This window comes from Borostomias antarcticus, assembly GCF_949987555.1.
Source record: "Borostomias antarcticus genome assembly, chromosome: 4".
In the NCBI taxonomy this organism is placed as follows: domain Eukaryota; kingdom Metazoa; phylum Chordata; class Actinopteri; order Stomiiformes; family Stomiidae; genus Borostomias; species Borostomias antarcticus.
This window is the reverse complement of record NC_140237.1, coordinates 17,098,821-17,118,372: the sequence shown is the minus strand read 5'-3', so window position 1 is coordinate 17,118,372 and position 19,552 is coordinate 17,098,821. Positions and strand designations below refer to the sequence as shown.

Sequence of the window (19,552 nt, the reverse complement as noted above, 5' to 3'; positions counted from 1 at the left end):
GTTTCATCTTAGTTACAGTACACTGGCATGAAGGCCACACTAACCAAAACATTGTTGAAGAAAAATACGTTTTCGCTGTTTGTGGCCAATCATCGCTGTCACCCGGCTACACCGGTAACACTGCAGTCGCTCCGCCTGTCTGAAGCAGGTGGAAAATGATCACGTTTGATCATCATCAGAAAAAAAAGTAGGCTAGCCTACTCTCATCTTAATCGCTGTATATTGTCATTTTTGTAGTACAATGTGTAAAAACATGTCTCATGCCGTGTCTTTGAACACTTATTAACAGTTACATAATGACATGTCTCGTGCCCCAGTGTCTTTGAACGTTTATTAACGGTTAACATTAAAGTCAGTCACACTGTGTTTTTGTGGATATATATGTGTCCCCCACCACATTTTGCATCGAGCCGGTTGCAAAATATCGCAATGTGATGCAGACTTGAAGAGACTTAGGTAGAGCCTTGTTCAAGTCCGACTGGTGCTGGATGTTGTTGGCTAGCATGTCGGTTATAGACAGAATTTGCTCTCATCTAAACCGATAAAGGGCGTGGATGTCAACTTCGTTGTATACATCTAAGGGATGAGTTCAGTCTCTTAGTACTCTCTCTCTGCGTATTGTTCTCTTCAAATCGCTCTAATGCAAATCTTTCAACTGGTAAAAATGCCATTCTGTTCACCTCTGTACTCTCTCTAAGCTAAATGTCAACCATTATTTTAAGTTATAACTTAAATCTTACACCTACTAAGGGCTAGGTAAGGGCTAGGTTTAAGATTTAAGTTCTAACTTATGCCTACATTCAGGTGGTGCAACCCATAAATGTTAGTAGCTCGTAAACTCCGACCTAAACCTGGAAGTTACGTTCAAACTAAGCTATGTTCCAACTGACGATCAGCTGGTGCAGCCCAGTGCAGGTTTGGCGGGTATAATTTTTCATCTAGCAGACATTTGGTTGGGGAGGTAAAAAGTGAATTGCGAGCCCATTTTCATAGCGCTCATCTTCCTGCAGTCACAGAGGTGTTTATCTCCTCTGACAGTGATGAACCGCATAGTTGGAATATTTTGGGACTTGTTCACCGTTATCTGCACTTGTCCTTGGGTCCTGCCTGTGTCCAGGCCAAAAGCGTCTATGACACACACACACATGCACACACAACCACACACAATACAGGTTTACCAGATTTCCTGCCGTCTATTGTGTCTGCTGGTGGCATCCTGGTTCAAGCCCTCAGGTTGATCTGTCAGAGATCCCCCTCTTCTCCCCTCTCTTTTTCCTCTTTCTCTCTCTCTCCCTCCCTCCCCCTCTCTCTCTCCCCCTCTTATCTCCTCTCTGTTTGCATGCTTCCCATTGTCTCTTCTGTGCTACGCTCTTTATCATCCTCTCCATCACGACATCTTTCTGTTTCCTCTCTCCTTCGCCCCCCTTTCTACTCCATTCTTAATTTTCCCTGTTTATCTCCAGTCCTGTCCTCTCTCCTCCTCTCCTCTCATGTCCTGACCCCTCTCCTCCTCTCCTCTCCTCTCATGTCCTGACCTCTCTCCTCCTCTCCTCTCATGTCCTGACCTCTCTCCTCCTCTCCTCTCATGTCCTGACCTCTCTCCTCCTCTCCTCTCATGTCCTGTCCTCTCTCCTCCTCTCCTCTTCTCTCATGTCCTGTCCTCTCTCCTCCTCTCCTCTCATGTCCTGTCCTCTCTCCTCCTCTCATCCCCTCTCCTCTCCTCTGTCAGTAGTTGTCATTTCCATATTAGATAGAATATTCGAGAGCTGTTTTTTCTGCTGTGTTACTTCTGATGTGATAAATCAGGTGGGAATGGTTGAGCATGATAATAAGGATGATAATGTCAAAGTTGAAACAACATTAGCCCTGGCTGATAATTAACATCCCAGAGAAACCCGTTCTTTGTTATTTATTTGGTTAATCAGTCATTTTTATCTTGTTTTCTTATATGATAACCAGTTTGTATGGTTTCCGGCTTGAATGACCAGGCCTAGCCTAAACATCAACCTTAGAAATTAGTCTACATTCTTCCAGCTAATCCTCGTGTTATCAAATGTAATTCTACTCTCCTCATGTCAATCCCAATATTATCTGTTTTTGAACGCTTCACCGCTCTCTGAGACTTTAAATCCCATGCTAGTTTTCACCTTTCCATTGCTCTCTTATTCCCTGTGTATTGACATTGTGTCTTGGCTCCTACGCCCTGCTTGGAAAATCACTGTGAAAGTTACAGTGAAAATCTCTACTTGGAAAATCACCGGCGCTTTCGGCGGAGGCCTGAGTCTTGAGGAAAACGAATCAGTCCCATTTCCCGCTCTGACGACAGGAAGCAGTAGTCGTTCTAATGCGCTGAAACAGGATGTCCTGTCCGTGCCCTCTGCTCAGTTGCGTCAGCGGCCGTCTGACCAGCACATCGCCGGTGACCCGGCGGCCCGGAGGGCTACAAGCAGCAGGTGGTCCCCAGGGGGCTGATTGTGACCATCAGCTCAATAACACAACTGGGCCTGACTTCCTGGAACCGTTCTGAGTGAGCGCTCTGGACCCTGAGAGCCAGCGGGGGCCACGGGGCCCGGCGAGAGAGAGAGAGAGAGAAAATAAAGCATTATGGAACGAGAAGCAGTGGGATGTCACGGATATCGCCACGGCTAGTGGGAGTGGTTAGACAAGACGCGCAGCGGAGTGCCGTTACACCCCGCTAGCTGTGGTGATATCCGTGACATCCCGCGGCTTCGAGTTCCATAATGCTTTTATACGGTTGCCACATTTATCCGTCAATATTTCAAAAAGACAGTAGGGCTGCACAATTAATCGTGAATTAATCGAAATTGCGATTATGACCTCCGCAATTAACTAATCGCAAAAGGCCGCAATTAATGTGATTAATAATTTTGTTTTCAATTGAGTGTGCTAAGACTACACAGACGCTTATGCAGTCTGACCAATCACATGCGTTCCCGCTGAGTGCGCTGTGCGTAGCAATTTCACTGAGAAGACAGATAGCAGTAGGTCAAGACAAGTGTCACAAGAGTACCCGCAGCCGTGAGTAGTGAGAAAATGAGCGCAAACGAGGTCAGTGAGTTAGTAGAAAGAAAGGGATTAACGTCCGTGATTTGGGAGCATTTTGGTTATTATATATTAATATTATATATTAAATATTAATCGCAATTATTAATCGCAATTATTATCTTTTGTCATAATCGTGCAGCCCTAAAAGAAAGACAATACAAACTTTAAATAAATGTGTTTTTAATGGAACTATTTGTTAATCATTTCCGCTGAAAAGGGAACTTTGCCAGGCAAAGACAATGCAACAGCACATCTTTGTAAACATTGATCTGGACACTGATACTACTAATAAGAGGTGGATTGATATTAAAAGATGTGCGAACATTCCATTTTAGCGTGGGGATATCGTGGTTATCGCCACGGCTGGAATGCAAACTGACCAATAGAGACAATGGACCGGATCTAGACCCCATGCCAAAAGCAAACTACCTATCCCACCTTTAAAGCACACTGTCATTTTAGTATTTACAAAATCTTCCGCGATAGGCTATAGTTCTGAATTAAATGGTTGCCAGGCAACATAGGCTATCTCGCCTATTTGGGTTGGCCTTGTTCACATGAGCCATAAGGCATAATTCGGGTGGTTCACGTTTATTTGAATATTTCCAGCCATGGGGCAGTTATTAAAACAGTTCTCCAGAGCACTCGTTTTTGCTGGTAGGGGTGTGGAAGTGTTGGAGTCGAACTGATGAGTGCGTTTTCGTAATAGGATACGAAAAAGGCGAGGTTGCTGCGAGTGGTTGCTACGCAAAACATAGCCTACCCCTTGATTTTATCAATGGCCTCGTCAATGAGATTGACGGCGCATTAATACTAATTGTTATGCTGTCGCAGCCGTGAGTTACAGAGTATTTTACCACGGCTGCTAGCCAATCAGAATCAAGTATCCAAACTCTCCGTTGTAGAAATGTACATTAATCATCCTGTCATATTTGTGGCCTAATGGTATGTGTTTGTGTGTGTGTGTGTGTGTGTGTGTGTGTGCGCGCGCGCAGTTCTGCCAGCCAGGGGGGTGGAGGATGTCCAGGGAGAGGAAGCCGCCCACCTTCTTCACCGTGGTGCTGACCGACATCGAATCAGACCGACACTACTGCTCCTGCCTCACCTTCTACGAGGCGGAGGTCAACCTGCAGGTGAGACACACACACACACACACACTCACGTACAGTAGGAGACTGCAGAGAGAAGTTGAGGTTGTGGGTCTCCTGGTGGGAGCAGGGCCTCAGGCCCTCTGGGGTTTGGGCTCTCCGAACTTTCTCTGTGTATCTCTGTCTCTGACTCGCGCTCTCTCTCTCTCTCTCTCTGACTCTTTCTCTCTCTCGCTGAGTCTCTCTTTCTCTCTCTCTCTCTCTCTCTCTCTCTCTCTCTCTCTCTCTCTCTCTGTGGGCTCTAGCCTTCCTGGTTCCATCCAGTCAGTGTGGTCGTTATTGGGCAACCATTACCTCCTCCTTTTTAAAAAAGTTTTATTGTGTTCTAATTGTCTTGTTGTCTTGGTTTTGAGATGTTTTTAGCGTTGCACATTTTTGACTCTTTAGCAATGTGTTCCCCGTACGTGATTTCAGAGCCCCGGGCTAGCGCGGGAGTCAGAGACCAAGCTCTCTGAGCGGCAGTGACCGGGGCATCCCGCGATGCTGGCCTCTGGTTGGCCAGAGGACCTGTCCATTTGGGAGCTCTTCGTCTTCACTGAGGCACAAGCAAATAACACTCGAGTACCAACAATTTGTTAGACGAGGACAGTGTGACGAAGGGTCCTCTTGAGGTTTCCCATGCCACACACACACACTGCCAAGGGCCAGGTTAATTGTTTCCCTGTGTTTTTCCCCTCACCATGGCCTTAAATGACCTGGCAGGACAACCTGGCCCCCTCCTGACGTAGCGCTCGTCATATCCCCTTCCACGCACGACAGGCAGTTCAAAGGAATTGTGAACCTCCATCACATTTACCTAATTTGTCTCGTGGTGGGGGGGGTGTGATGACTCGCCTTGGAAAAATTCTCAGTCTCAACGTGCAATGTTTGTCGCCCCCAGTCTAGAATGTTGATTCGTTTACCTTCCCCGGAACACGGGTGTGAATCAGGCTAATTACAGAACCACCGACATTCTTCGCTGCATGCGGATGCGTGGCGGTCTGGGACTTCCCTGGTCAGCTCAGAGAACCAGCCCTGGCCCGCTCAGAGAGGAGACCTCAACCAGCCCATGTCAGCTCAGAGAGGGGACCCCAACCGGCGCGTCCTGTGATTGGGCCCCGGCACACAGGCCCGATGAGGCCGGTGACCAGGGCAGGACGCTCACACAACCAGGCCCTGCGGCCCCACATCCACTCCCCTATCAGGCGCTCACCGTGTGGTGACGTCCCGCAGCTGTACACCCCCCCCCCCCCCCCCCCACCCCCCCGGACGTCCCTGACAGGGATGAGGAGGGGCCACCCAGGACCAGTCATCACCCTCATTAATACAGACGGACCATTACTCTTGATTAGGGGGCTTAAAGAGAGGCTGCGCCGGGGAGGGTCACCACTCTCCCTCTCTGTGGTCGTCCCTCTCCTCTCCTCTCCTCCCCCCACCCCTCCCCTCCTCCCTCCACCCCAGCCCGGTGTCCTCTTACCTGATGAGCGTAATGACTGTGATCAGGATGAGCGTTTGGGTCAGCCCCCCTGGAGAGACGGAGTGGGAGTTCTCTCTGTGTTGCTCAGAGCGATAAGGAAGGTGCCCTCACAGTTTGAGAGAGTGACTCTTACACGGTGTGCGCTTCAGAGCAGAGGTGTGTCTGTCTGTCTGTCTGTCTGTGTGTGCGTGTGTGCGTGTGTGCGTGTGTGCGTGTGTGTGTGTGTGTGGGGGGGCTTTCATCAGGAACAGTATGCTCATGTTGTGTTCACTTTTGGCCCTGAGTACACAGCTCAGTTAGACATTGGGCCCAGATCATTTTCCTGATAAGGCCACATGGTTTGTGAAGATCCCCTAAGCCTGCGTCCAGCTCTGTTTGGCACCTAGAGGATCTCTCCCCTGAGTCCCAGCACAGGCCAGTCTGTCTGATTGGATTCAGAAGGAGTCAGTCTGGGGGCAGAGGAATGTATTTTCTTGGATGATTAAACCAAATCCTCAGAATGGTGAAATGTGGTTTCCATCTGCAGGTATTTGGATGCTCTGCTCCACGCTCCTGGAAATGCCAAATTATGCGTGGCATGTTTTTATTGTCTGAAGCAGCAGAAGCCACTCTGATAAGGGCTTTAGTCAGGAACCAGGCCTCAAATGGAGCTTGTTATATGGTATATCTGTAAGCCAATAGGGGTGATGGGTCCTCAAATGGGACAATCAGAACCAGATTGAGAATTGACCTCTGTGTCCCGGTGGAGCAGTTTGGGGAGGAAACAGGCATAGTTGATCCCTCAGCCTTTAGGACTTAGTCCCTTACTGTCTATTTGAGCTGACATTTATGGTACCTGATTCCACACTTTGAGGCCAATTTGCTTCTTTGTCATTTTTGAATTAACAACAGTCATGGTTTTATCCACAGTTGATTGTACTTGGGAAGTGTCAGAGGTTAAGTAGCTTTTTGTTTGCCAGTTTTAAGTTTTATATTTGGATCTGGTGTATGTATATATATATATATATATATATATATATATATATATATAAAAATTATGTATATTATTATATTTGGTTTTGGAAAAAGGAATGAATTCCTAAAACTGAGCTCAGTCTTTGCTAGCTATTTTTATACTGATAATATCTTTTGACAGTTAGGTGGGACTTTATTGATTTATTGATTTATTTATGTATTTAATGTAACTGATGCCAAAAAATGTTTCTTAAACCACAGTCTCCAGTTTTGGGTTTCTATTCAAAGATGTAATTAAAAGTAAAATGTCTTAAAATAGTTAAAAGCATTTTTGAATGCCCTAACCACTGTCAGTATTTTTCAATACACTGAATCCAGAAAGTAAATGTAGTAATTGTTAACACATTTAGCTTCCTCTCAAGATGTGAATCATCATGTTGAAACCGCCTTTTCATAATTATTGTAGTAAGCAAAATTTTAGTATCTGGTGAAATGATTTGCCTAGTTGACTTATTTCATTAGTCAATGGTGATTTAGCATCTGTCTTTGTTGCTATGTGAGTCGAGGGGGGACTCGGCACTCCTCTATAAAAACTCTGGGCCTCGTTCAAATGGCTCTTCTGTGGAAATTCATTTATTACGCTATTTTATTTGTTAGTAAATCTTTTATGGACCCCATGGTGATTTAAGAAAATCCTTTTTGCTCTCCAACCCCTACAACTATGATGATCTGTTCTGATGGGGGCAGATTGGGGGCAGAGAGAGAGATATTGATGAGCATCTGTTCTGATGGGGGCAGATCGGGGGCAGAGAGAGAGATATTAATGAGCATCTGTTCTGATGGGGGCAGATCGGGGGCAGAGAGAGAGATTTTGATGAGTATCTGTTTTGATGGGGGCAGATTGGGGGCAGAGAGAGAGATTTTGATGAGCATCTGTTCTGATGGGGGGCAGATTGGGGGCAGAGAGAGAGATTAATGAGCATCTGTTTTGATGGGGGCAGATTGGGGGCAGAGAGAGAGATTTTGATGAGCATCTGTTCTGATGGGGGCAGAGAGAGAGATTTTGATGAGCATCTGTTCTGATGGGGCCAGATTGGGGGCAGAGAGAGAGATTTTGATGAGCATCTGTTCTGATGGGGGGCAGATTGGGGGCAGAGAGAGAGATTAATGAGCATCTGTTTTGATGGGGGCAGATTGGGGGCAGAGAGAGAGATTTTGATGAGCATCTGTTCTGATGGGGACAGATTGGGGGCAGAGAGAGAGATTTTGATGAACATCTGTTCTGATGGGGGCAGATTGGGGGCAGAGAAAGATATTTTATAACCCAAAATAAATCTGTAGTCCCGTCTCTGAGGAAACAGAGGATCTAGAGCGTTGAGGGGATGAGGGGTCTTGATCACTAGAGCGTTGTGGGGATGAGGGGTCTTGGTAACTAGAGCGTTGAGGGGATGAGGGGTCTTGGTAACTAGAGCGTTGAGGGGATGAGGGGTCTTGATCACTAGAGCGATGAGGGGTCTTGATCACTAGAGCGTTGTGGGGATGAGGGGTCTTGGTAACTAGAGCGTTGAGGGGATGAGGGGTCTTGGTAACTAGAGCGTTGAGGGGATGAGGGGTCTTGGTAACTAGAGCGTTGAGGGGATGAGGGGTCTTGATCACTAGAGCGATGAGGGGTCTTGATCACTAGAGCGTTGTGGGGATGAGGGGTCTTGGTAACTAGAGCGTTGAGGGGATGAGGGTTATTGGTAACTAGAGCGATGAGGGGTCTTGGTAACTAGAGCTTTGAGGGGATGAGGGGTCTTGGTAACTAGAGCGTTATGGGGATGAGGGGTCTTGGTCACTAGAGCATTGAGGGGATGAGGGGTCTTGGTGACTAGAACGTTGAGGGGATGAGCGGTCTTGGTAACTAGAGCGTTGAGGGGATGAGGGGTCTTGGTAACTAGAGCGTTGAGGGGATGAGGGGTCTTGGTAACTAGAGCGTTGTGGGGATGAGGGGTCTTGGTAACTAGAGCGTTGAGGGGATGAGGGGTCTTGGTAACTAGAGCGTTGAGGGGTCTTGGTAACTAGAGTGTTGAGGGAATGAGGGGTCTTGGTAACTAGAGCGTTGTGGGGATGAGGGGCCTTCGTAACTAGAGCGTTGTGGGGATGAGGGGTCTTGGTAACTAGAGCGTTGTGGGGATGAGGGGTCTTTGTAACTAGAGCGTTGAGGGGATGAGGGGCCTTCGTAACTAGAGCGTTGTGGGGATGAGGGGCCTTCGTAACTAGAGCGTTGTGGGGATGAGGGGTCTTGGTAACTAGAGCGTTGTGGGGATGAGGGGTCTTGGTAACTAGAGCGTTGAGGGGATAAAGGGTCTTGGTCACTAGAGCGTTGTGGGGATGAGGGGTCTTGATCACTAGAGCGTTGTGGGGATGAGGGGTCTTGGTCACTAGAGTGTTGTGGGGATGAGGGGTCTTGATCACTAGAGCGTTGAGGGGATGAGGGGTCTTGGTAACTAGAACGTTGAGGGGATGAGCGGTCTTGGTAACTAGAGCGTTGAGGGGATGAGGGGTCTTGGTAACTAGAGCGTTGAGGGGATGAGGGGTCTTGGTAACTAGAGCATTGTGGGGATGAGGGGTCTTGGTAACTAGAGCGTTGAGAGGATGAGGGGTCTTGATCACTAGAGCGTTGTGGGGATGAGGGGTCTTGGTCACTAGAGCGTTGTGGGGATGAGGGGTCTTGATCACTAGAACGTTGTGGGGATGAGGGGTCTTGGTAACAAGAGCGTTGAGGAAATGACGGGAATTGGTAACTAGAGCGTTGAGGGGATGAGGGGTCTTGGTAACTAGAGCGTTGTGGGGATGAGGGGTCTTGGTCACTAGAGCGTTGAGGGGATGAGGGGTCTTGGTAACTAGAGCGTTGTGGGGATGAGGAGCCTTGATCACTAGAGCGTTGTGGGGATGAGAGGTCTTGGTCACTAGAGCGTTGTGGGGATGAGGAGCCTTGGTCACTAGAGCGTTGTGGGGATGAGGGGTCTTGGTAACTAGAGCGTTGAGGGGATGAGGGGTCTTGGGTCACTAGAGCGTTGAGGGGATGAGGGGTCTTGGTCACTAGAGCGTTGAGGGGATGAGGGGTCTTGATCACTAGAGCGTTGTGGGGATGAGGGGTCTTGATCACTAGAGCGTTGTGGGGATGAGAGGTCTTGGTCACTAGAGCGTTGTGGGGATGAGGAGCCTTGGTCACTAGAGCGTTGTGGGGATGAGGGGTCTTGGTAACTAGAGCGTTGTGGGAATGAGGGGTCTTGGGTCACTAGAGCGTTGAGGGGATGAGGGGTCTTGGTCACTAGAGCGTTGAGGGGATGAGGGGTCTTGATCACTAGAGCGTTGTGGGGATGAGGGGTCTTGGTCACTAGAGCATTGTTGGGATGAGGGGTCTTGGTCACTAGAGCGTTGTGGGGATGAGGGTCTGTAGGGTCATCCGTGGCGCGGGTGGTCTCGCTGTAGCAGAGCAGGAGTGGAGGACTCGCTCTCTGGACCGTGTCTGACCTGCTCCCAGCGGTCAGTCAGAACAGAGAAGACCGGGGGGCAGCTCTTCTCTTCCACAGACCGGTCATCACGTGGTGATGTGTGTAAATGCAGCTCACTAGTTCTGAACGGGTGCACTCACTCTGGTGATCCTGGAAGAGGATACAGCAGCTACACTGCACATCGGTCCAGGGCGTCGGCAAACACTCCCTGCTTTTATGTTCCAGGGATCAAAGATGATGGAGGCGGACGGGGAGGAAGATGAGGAGGAGGAGGACGACGGCCTGATCCAGCCCGCTCAAGTATTTGCACCCAAAAGTCTGATCCTGGTCTCCAGGTTGGATTACCCGGAGATCTTCAGGGTGAGATGGAAACATCTGTTTCATTCCTAACAGACATGATTTCCCTCCAAGATTTCAGGTCACGTGAGTTCAGACGAGGCCCAAACAGCACATCTTTTTATGGCTCGCGATCCACAGGGATCAAGATCCGATTGACCACTTTGGACTTGGTTTATAGACAGTTGCCCGTAATGTTTGGCTGTGTGTGTCACAGCAGTCATGGACGTTCTCTAGTCTTCCAACAACAATCCTGTCGTCATTGTTTGGAGAAAGCATGAACCCCGAAACCCAAGACTGCTCGAAGTGACACAGTATTGCACACTTTGTGGCAAGAATTGATCGGTTAACAGCTGCTTGCTGCTTGCTAAAGTGCAATTGCAAGTATACCAAGCTCATTTTGGAATGTTTGTTTTACAAGCTAGCATTATTTCCCATCAACAGAATTGCTTAAAAGCCAACTATTTCAGGAAAAACAATCCAACTTTCGTTTTACAATGTGAGGAAATAAAATGAACTATATCATTTTGTCATATTGTAAAAGGTTGGTCATCTCTTTAATTAGCCACGCTGGAAATATGAGCTAATTGCACAAGCATCTGATGCCCTGCAGCCAAGTCACCCCCGCAACGAGCGCCACCACAGGGTGAAAGGTCAATCATGTTCATGTCTCAGCGTCAGCGAGGATGGCCATCGCAACGACACCGGGCAAAACATACTAGTATCAATTAAATTCATTGCATTACAATTCATTGCAGCCAACGACAGTTTCAGAATTCTTATTGTCAGCCAGATAATTGACTATAAACCAACCTTAGCAGTTATCAGTGCAGTTACTTCCAGACTGTTTCTGAGTGAATGAAATATACAGTAGTTCACATACAGGCCTCACTCATACAGAGTGGCCGTACTGGTCTAGTGGAGCTAGAGAGAGAGACAGTTCTGCATGTGGACTCAGAGCCAGGATGTCCAGCCGGTCCCCTCACGGTCCGGAGTGCTACACCGTACACTCTTGGCTACAAGTCTCTGAGACAAAACAAGCCTTTAATATTCCAGAGACATTTCTCTCTAGCCCTGCCTAGGCGTTCACCACTGACTGGAGGGGTATTGACCTGTGAGTGTGGGAACTCGTTAGAATTATATAGAGACTGTCATAATTCTCATGTATCAGATGGATGGTATCATTTTTAATTCTTTTACTGTTTCTCATTTTCCATTTCTCTTTTCCCATATCTGTACTGTCCTGTTCTATTTTCTTATTTTACTTTTCTTAATACCAACTAATAAACTATGTTTTGTTATGTTGTGTATATTTTATTTATTGTGTAAAGCACTGGGTGCTACATTTGCTTGTATGAACATGTGCTATATAAATAAAATGGACTTTGACTTTGTGAAAGGGGGATGTGAGTATTCACATACATGTATCATACTGTATCAAGTGCTTCCTGTTTGTGGTTGTGTAAATGACTACAGTATGTTTCTGACCAGCCTTTTGTTGTGTCTGTGTGTTTGTGTGTGTGTGTGTGTGTGTGTGTGTGTGTGTGTGTGTGTGTCTGTCTGTCTGTCTGTCTGTCTGTCTGTCTGTCTGTCTGTCTGTCTGTCTGTCTGTCTGTCTGTCTGTCTGTTTGTTTGTCTGTCCGCGCGTGTGTATGTGTGTACGTGTCTCTGTGTGTGTGTGCCTCTGTGTGTGTGTTCCTCTATGTGTGTGTGTGCCTCTGTGTGTGGATGTGTGAGTGCGTGTCTCTGTGTGTGCCTCTGTGTGTCTTTGTGTGCCTCTGTGTGTATGTGTGTGTTTGTGTGTGCGTGTGTTCCTCTGTGTGTGTGTTCCTCTGTGTGTGTGTGTGTGTGTGTGTGTGTGTACGTGTGTGTGTCCTCTCCCAGGGCTGCTTGGGTGTGATCTACACGGTGTACGTGGACAGTCTGGGCGTCCCTCTGGAGAGCCTGGTGGCCAACCTCTTCACATGCCTGGTCCCTGGGGCAGGCGGCTCTCAGGTGAGGCTCAACTGCAACAGCCCATTCATTCCTAAAATACTGCCTGTCCCTCGCGGCCAGACCTTCACACCCCCCCGCCCCCAACCAGGGGTCAGTCTGGGTTAATGTTGCTGTTGTAACACTACGAGGTGTCGGTTACTCCTGGAGCTGCCGGCTGATCACTCAGTGCTGCAGCTGTACTGCTGTCCCAGGGAAAGTGATTGGGAGCTGGAAGGTGGTGTTTTTCTAACAGTGTGGCCGTTAAAATAAAAACATGATTTGTGCTTGTTTTCCAGTCGATCAGGAATGCCCCGTTGAGATGGTGCCAGAGATTGGAGTTTGTCAGCCACGTGCAGAAATGTGCTCATAGTTCCTGTGTTTATGTCTCTTGCTTAACTTGCTTAGTGGAACCCGGGTGTAAAAAAAATACATAGAATTGGGGTAATGTTTTCATTTCGCAATGTGCTAATAAAACCTGTCAAAGCCTACATCTGAATCCCTCCAGACTCCATAGATGGTGAGAGGCTTCATTTGAAACGGCGCAGGGGGATAATAATAATAATAATAATAATAATAAGGTTGTCTCTGTTATTTGGGAAAGAATGTGATGGCCGTTTTGATTCATTACACCTTCTGGGCAGCTGGGCTATACGAGTTCTGGTGTTCTTGGTGTTCTTGGGGACACCTTGTCTGATGCTCTTCAGGATATCGCTACAGTCATCAAAGCCAAAGGCTCGAGGCTCAGCAAACACAACCTCAGGACTGGAACAAACACAAACTCAGGACTGGAACAAACACAAACTCAGGACTGGAACAAACACAAACTCAGGACTGGAACAAACACAACCTCAGGACTGGAACAAACTCATCTTTCAACAGAACACTGGGTTGAACATGAAGGAATGCCAGCGGCCATCGGAAAGGAGGGCCCATCTCTCTCTATCTCCGTCTGGTTCTCTCTATCTTTTTCTCTTTCCTTCCCTCCGTCTCCCACTCTCTCTCTCTGTTCCCTCTCTTCAGACTCACCCAGACACGGCCATGCTCAGTGCTCGCAAGACTTCATCAGTTAGACAGACTCAGCTGCTGCTCGCTTCTCACACACAACACAGTTCACATTCTGACCCCTCTGAAATACACACACACACACACACACACACACACACACACACACACGTGTGTTATTAAGCAGCAGAGACCAGCAACTTTGGATGCTCTTAGGGGGTTTCTGCCGCATGGTACCGACCCAGTCATATTGAGGTTAACATGTAATTGAGGTTTCCTTTGTGACTGACTCAGTCAAAAAGCTAATTCAGTTGTGCAGCGGTGCTGTGTGTGAGCGCAGTGTTCAGCAGTACAAGTTTGATTCATTTAATGAGATGACGCACAAAGACGTGCGTGCGCACACACACACTTAATCCCTCAACTGCCCTATACTGTAGATCAGTCATCTCTTATTATGAATGATCTTTGTTCTTGTACCGTTGGACAGTCTTGTAACTACTGTAATGTTGATCCTGTTGCTGAAAAAACCATGGCTTTAACCAGCAACCCACAGGGCGAGCGCTCACTGTTAACCTCTGACCTTTGCCCTGACCTCTCACCCCTGTGTCTGTCTCCACAGAAGCTCTTCTCCCTGGGAGCCGGGGACAGGCAGCTGATCCAGACGCCACTGAACGACAACCTGCCAGTTACCTGCAAGAGTGTAGCTCTGCTCTTCCAGCAGCTCGGTAGGTCCAGGAGCAGCTCGGTAGGTCCAGGAGCAGCTTGGTAGGTCCAGGAGCCTCCATGCTGAATGCTACGACAGGCAGGCAGGCAGGCAGACAGACTGGCAGAAACATCTAGACAGACGGACGGACGGACAGATTCATATTCATTTTCATTTATTGGTTTATTTATCTAGGACAATGCACACCAATCAACAGTCCAGCTGTCTATGAGCCAGAGTTAGTTAGTGAAAGTCTAGTTTTCATCTGTGGGTGGTTTTATAAGTCACAAGTGAACAGTGTGAGATGTCAACCAAATCCGTCTTAAGTATTATTGTTTGCATGGTTGTCTTAGTGTATTTCTGTAAGCAGCTTATTCCGTCTTGATCCTTGATTGTGTCAAATGTTTTTAGGTTCAACTCCAACATTAAGAAGCTGAGAGAGCTGCTATGTCAATCACATGCTTACATAATAGAACGATCTATCCAGATCACACAACTGCAGACTAACTGAATAGCTACTTAGTAACAGGATTAAATCTGAACAGAACCTGTTTTTGCTATGTTATGTAGGTCTGCTGCTCCCTTCCTTCTGTCTCTCTGTCTGGACTTCACGGTAGCACATGGTGTAGCTACATTTTATTTTATTTAACTTATCTAAATAAGGTTAAATTAAATAAAATATAAAATGCTTCGAAATGCCTTGGTTACTTGATGTTGCCATGACAAACTGACAGAATGTTTCTGCTTATCATACAAAATGCTGTGTTGCAGCTCTGTGTTTAAAAACCACATGTGGTTTACTGCGAGTTACTCCTACAGTACAGTTAGTTATCCATGTTTTACTGTTGGGTCTCATTTTTAAGGCAGCTTAACAATAATGGAGGATCTAGATTAGATTTTCAAGTGGGAGATTTGGGCTGTGCTGATCTATGGACCTGCGGGCGCAAGGAACCCGAATGCCCTCAAATCCAGAGAGCGGTCGCGTTCCAGGGTTCGATGCCGGGGTCTTTACTGAAATCCACTCCAATCACACCTGACAGATGACTTCCTTCGCAATGGAAAATCTGCCCTCGTTTGGCGTGATTAAAGGAATGTGTTACAAAACAAAAATGAAGGATGTTTGTTGAAAGCATTAGACCCAGGCCCTGAACCCCAACCCTGGAGGAATTCACTAATAGTTTGCATGCTCCCCCATGTTTATTTGCATAGCGAGCCAATGGACATGCACATGGGGGGTACTTTACCGATACGCACACCATCGGGGTCATGTGCAAGTCATGTGTTTGTAGCCAATCTGGATCCGTACGGAGGAAGACGGATGGCCTGTACCTTGCTTTAACCTCGACCGTGCGCTCCGTCAGCCCACACATTCACCATATCCAGCACCTTATCCCAGAAAAGTGCACAAAGCAAATAAAAACTGACCCCACATTAATATGTGTCTCTCTCTAAATCTACATTCCCCAGATTAGAATGTACTAGAAGAAGCATCTCACTGGCACTTGATACAGGCTAAGCTAGGTTAGCTCTCCGTGCTTCCAACTATGCTGGAACCACAAGCCAAGCCCCTAGGAATCGAGGGTTAAGGGTGAATGGGTAGCATAAGCCATGTGGGCTAGGGGACTGCTAGCCTGGCTTCACCAGACTCGCAAGGATGCAATAGGGTCTGGAAACTTTCAGTTCATTTTCGTTTTCCAAGAGACGTTATCAACATTTGCAGACCAAAAAGCCTCTGGACGCAATTGGGTAGACCAGGGGTTGGGAACCTTTACTATCAAAAGAGCCATTTTTGGGCAAAAATAGATTAAAAACCTGACTTGAGCCACAAAACATTTGAGCCTCATAATGAAGACAGTGTTTCCCCTATTTTTTTTTTCCAGGCCTGGTGGTATGCACCTGGGGGGGGGGGGGGGGGGGCACATTAAGGAAGGGGGAGGTCTGGGGGTCCTCTCCTAGGACATTTTGAGCATCAAAGCTGCAGGTTCTAGACCCCTGGGATAGACCTACAACCAATCAGATCAACGAAATATGGGTTAGTCATCGAATGAAGTGGGTACAGTCATCGCATCAACCCCACCGCATATTAGATAAACGGTTGTGATTGGCCCGACCAATATCTGGTCGGGTGGAAATCAGTTTGAACATTTGAACAGTTTGAACGTGGATGTCCAGGCTGATCTGTGGAGGCATCCAGAACGTGAGTCCAGGTGATCAGGCTTGCGACGCCAGGCTAGGGGATTGCATCAGTATGTGGTGGTCTACAGTGGTCATGCTGCCAGGTCTCCATAGGGTGTGATGCTGGACAGACGGGTAGATGTTGACAGACTGGTGGAGAGGGCTGGACAGCGCCTGTAGACCACATCTATTACTGTACCTTGGCTGCTCCTACGGCCAGCTCCCTCAGGGCTGTAGAGGGGGGGGGGGGTACCCGATGCCAACTACTTGCTTGGCACACGGAAGATCCGGAGCAGGTTTTTCGTTCATGATTTCACGTGATAATGGAAGGTACGTTTTATTATCTTAACAGCTCAGATGGTAAATTATCACGTTCTTCATGTAAACTGAGCTGGGGTCCATTTTTGCGATGGATCCCGGTTACCAGGCTACCATTATGCAATTGCTTGCAGTGTGGTCCCTGTCCCGAACGACCCTGTGACCTTCCCAGTAACCTTCCTATTACTGCTGTTTTACAACTGTGGCTGACAGTGATTGGGCGAGGGCTGAGGCGTATGTAAATGTTCCCTGACCCCAGATGGTCATAGCAGAGGAGGTTCTGCTGGTATATAATGTATTTATGAATCTACATGTTCCCATTGGTCTGCTCTGGATCAGCAGCTCACCTCCTCCACCGTCCTGTGGAGCCATACAATACATCTCTCTGTGATTGGTTAATCTGGAGATTGGTCCTGTGGAACCCCACATCTCTCTGTGATTGGTTAATCTGGAGATCGGTCCTGTGGAACCCCACATCTCTCTGTGATTGGTTCATCTGGAGATCGGTCCTGTGGAACCCCACATCTCTCTGTGATTGCTTAATCTGGAGATCGGTCCTGTGGAACCCCACATCTCTCTGTGATTGGTTCATCTGGAGATCGGTCCTGTGGAACCCCACATCTCTCTGTGATCTGCATTCATTGGAAGACGTGTTAAGTGATGTAACAGAATCCATATCAGTCTTGGCATGCAGAGGCCATATGAATGTGAGTCAGATATGTGTGCTCGCACACGGGCACCTTCACTGTACATCGCTCAATACATTTAGGAGGGGTACGTTATTGTACTGCATAAGTGCATATCCTCTTCAGACCTGGGCATGTAGACCTGTGTGTTCTTGGTGGAAGGTTTTCTTCACATCGGCACTGTTGATCATTCTCCATGACTTGTGGATTAGTGACCCTTTTTATGTAATGGACCATGTCCTTCTCCCCTTGGCTTGTCCGCTAAAGAGATACCTTGTTATTCAGTCCAGCTCTCGGGTCATCCAGATGACCATAGAAGCATGATGAGCTGCCCTGGAGCCTGTCAGTCTTAAAGAGATAGTGGCACAGATACCCACACAGGCAGTATGATAAACAACAAGCGTTTCATCCCCAAGGCTTCCGTTAGTGCTGTGATTGAACCTTGGGGCTGAAACATTCTTTGTTTGTGCTGCCTGCGCTGATGAGGTGCAATAACTAATCCTGAAGGGACATTTCTGTGAGTGCTGGTATCTTGGCCACCATGCAGAAACCTTTCTTGACCGCGCGCCCGGCAAGACACTATTGTGTTGGGAAGTTTTTTGAGTCGTGCTCGCATCCTCTTTGATCTGTCTGGCCGTCTGTCTGTCTGCCCGATCCACACATCGCTGTGTCCAGAGGTCAGGCCAGTCACCACGCAGGAATGTCTGTTAAACGTGTCGCACAGAACAGGAAGCTGGTTCCCTCGGGGGGGTGGGGGGGGGGAGGAAAGACCCGCCATCAACACACACTTCTGCTGCTTGTTTGTTGTTTACAGGATGCCTTCGCCTGTTGTCTGGGGGTCATCTGTCGTGGCTTGTTGTTTAGGTTTGGAAATGTGTCACTGTTTCCAATAGATATGTAAACACAGGCCAAGGACTCTAGAACATGATTAGGTAAGCTAATTCTGTTGCCAGTATTAAGTAAGGAGTTTTATATAATCGGATAAAGTGTTTATCAATTTGGATATGAACACTTTGTGTTCCTGTTCCTGTTTATGAGATGTTTGGGAGCCAGAGCCGTAGCCAGGGACGGTAACAATGCGGATGTGTCTGCCTGTGTTCCTCTGGGCTTTATCTGTGCTGTGAGATGAATGGCTCTGTCACTGGCATGATAGGACACAATAACAGGAACTGGAAACTTGGAATTTGTCTGGACCGACATCATGGTATTTGACATATTATTTATATACGGTAGTCTCTGATATATGATTATATTATTTATATACGGTAGTCTCTGATATATGATTATATTATTTATATACGGTAGTTCCTGATATACTATTATATTATTTATATACGGTAGTCTCTATTTTTATATTATTTATATACGGTAGTCACTGATATATTATTATATTATTTATATACGGTAGTCTCTGATATATTATTATATTATTTATATACGGTAGTCTCTGATATATTATTATATTATTTATATACGGTAGTCTGATATATTATTATATTATTTATATACGGTAGTCACTGATATATTATTATATTATTTATATACGGTAGTCTCTGATAGTGTCATTTCCTTTTGCAATTCCTGCATTCCTTCTGATTTTATTTATTTTTCCATATGCAGCACATGATGAGCAGGCAGTCCAGTTTCACAGCTGGGTTGCTATCATTTGTTTGTGTGTCCTCAGAAGAAAATATTTCTCAGCAATCATGTAGAGATGCCAGTATGCATGTATTATTATTATTATTAGTATAATTACAGGACGAGGGGGGGTCTTTATTCGGCCACATGTGACACACACATTGGACACAATGAGTGGTGACACCGCACACACACATGCATTTTTCTCCAGGCATCGCCGGTGTAAATTGTTCCCTGCACATGTCCCATCCAAGCCGTCCTCCTCCAGGGGCAGCAAGGAGCAGTGGGCAGCCATCGTTCGTGGCGCCCGGGGACCAAGTCCAAGTGCTCAGTCCAGGTTCAGTGTCTTGCTCAAGGACCCTTGGGTCGGGAGCTGGGATGGAACTGGGGACCTTGCGATCCCCAGCTGACCCTCTTCTGTTTCAGGGGTTACACTTCAAGAGAAATCAACTATTCATTCAGGTTTCTCTGAAAAACAATTTTATAATAATAATAATAATAATAATAATAATAATAACAATACATTTTATTTGGAACACACTTTTCATATACATTTCATATAAAATCTCAGAGTGCTACAGGTTTAAAAGTATAGC

At 47.0% G+C, this 19,552-nt stretch overlaps 1 protein-coding gene across 1 annotated transcript in view; it reads left to right on the top strand.

Annotated features, from left to right (window-relative positions):
* Nucleotides 1–19,552, top strand: part of sbf2 (SET binding factor 2) — a 132,600-nt gene that overhangs the window by 53,377 nt on the left and 59,671 nt on the right. The window contains exons 3-6 of the mRNA XM_084436825.1: nucleotides 4,062–4,199; nucleotides 10,350–10,484; nucleotides 12,345–12,455; nucleotides 14,056–14,161. Of these exons, the coding sequence (XP_084292951.1) occupies nucleotides 4,062–4,199; nucleotides 10,350–10,484; nucleotides 12,345–12,455; nucleotides 14,056–14,161 (490 nt within the window). The remainder of the gene's footprint in view (nucleotides 1–4,061; nucleotides 4,200–10,349; nucleotides 10,485–12,344; nucleotides 12,456–14,055; nucleotides 14,162–19,552) is intronic.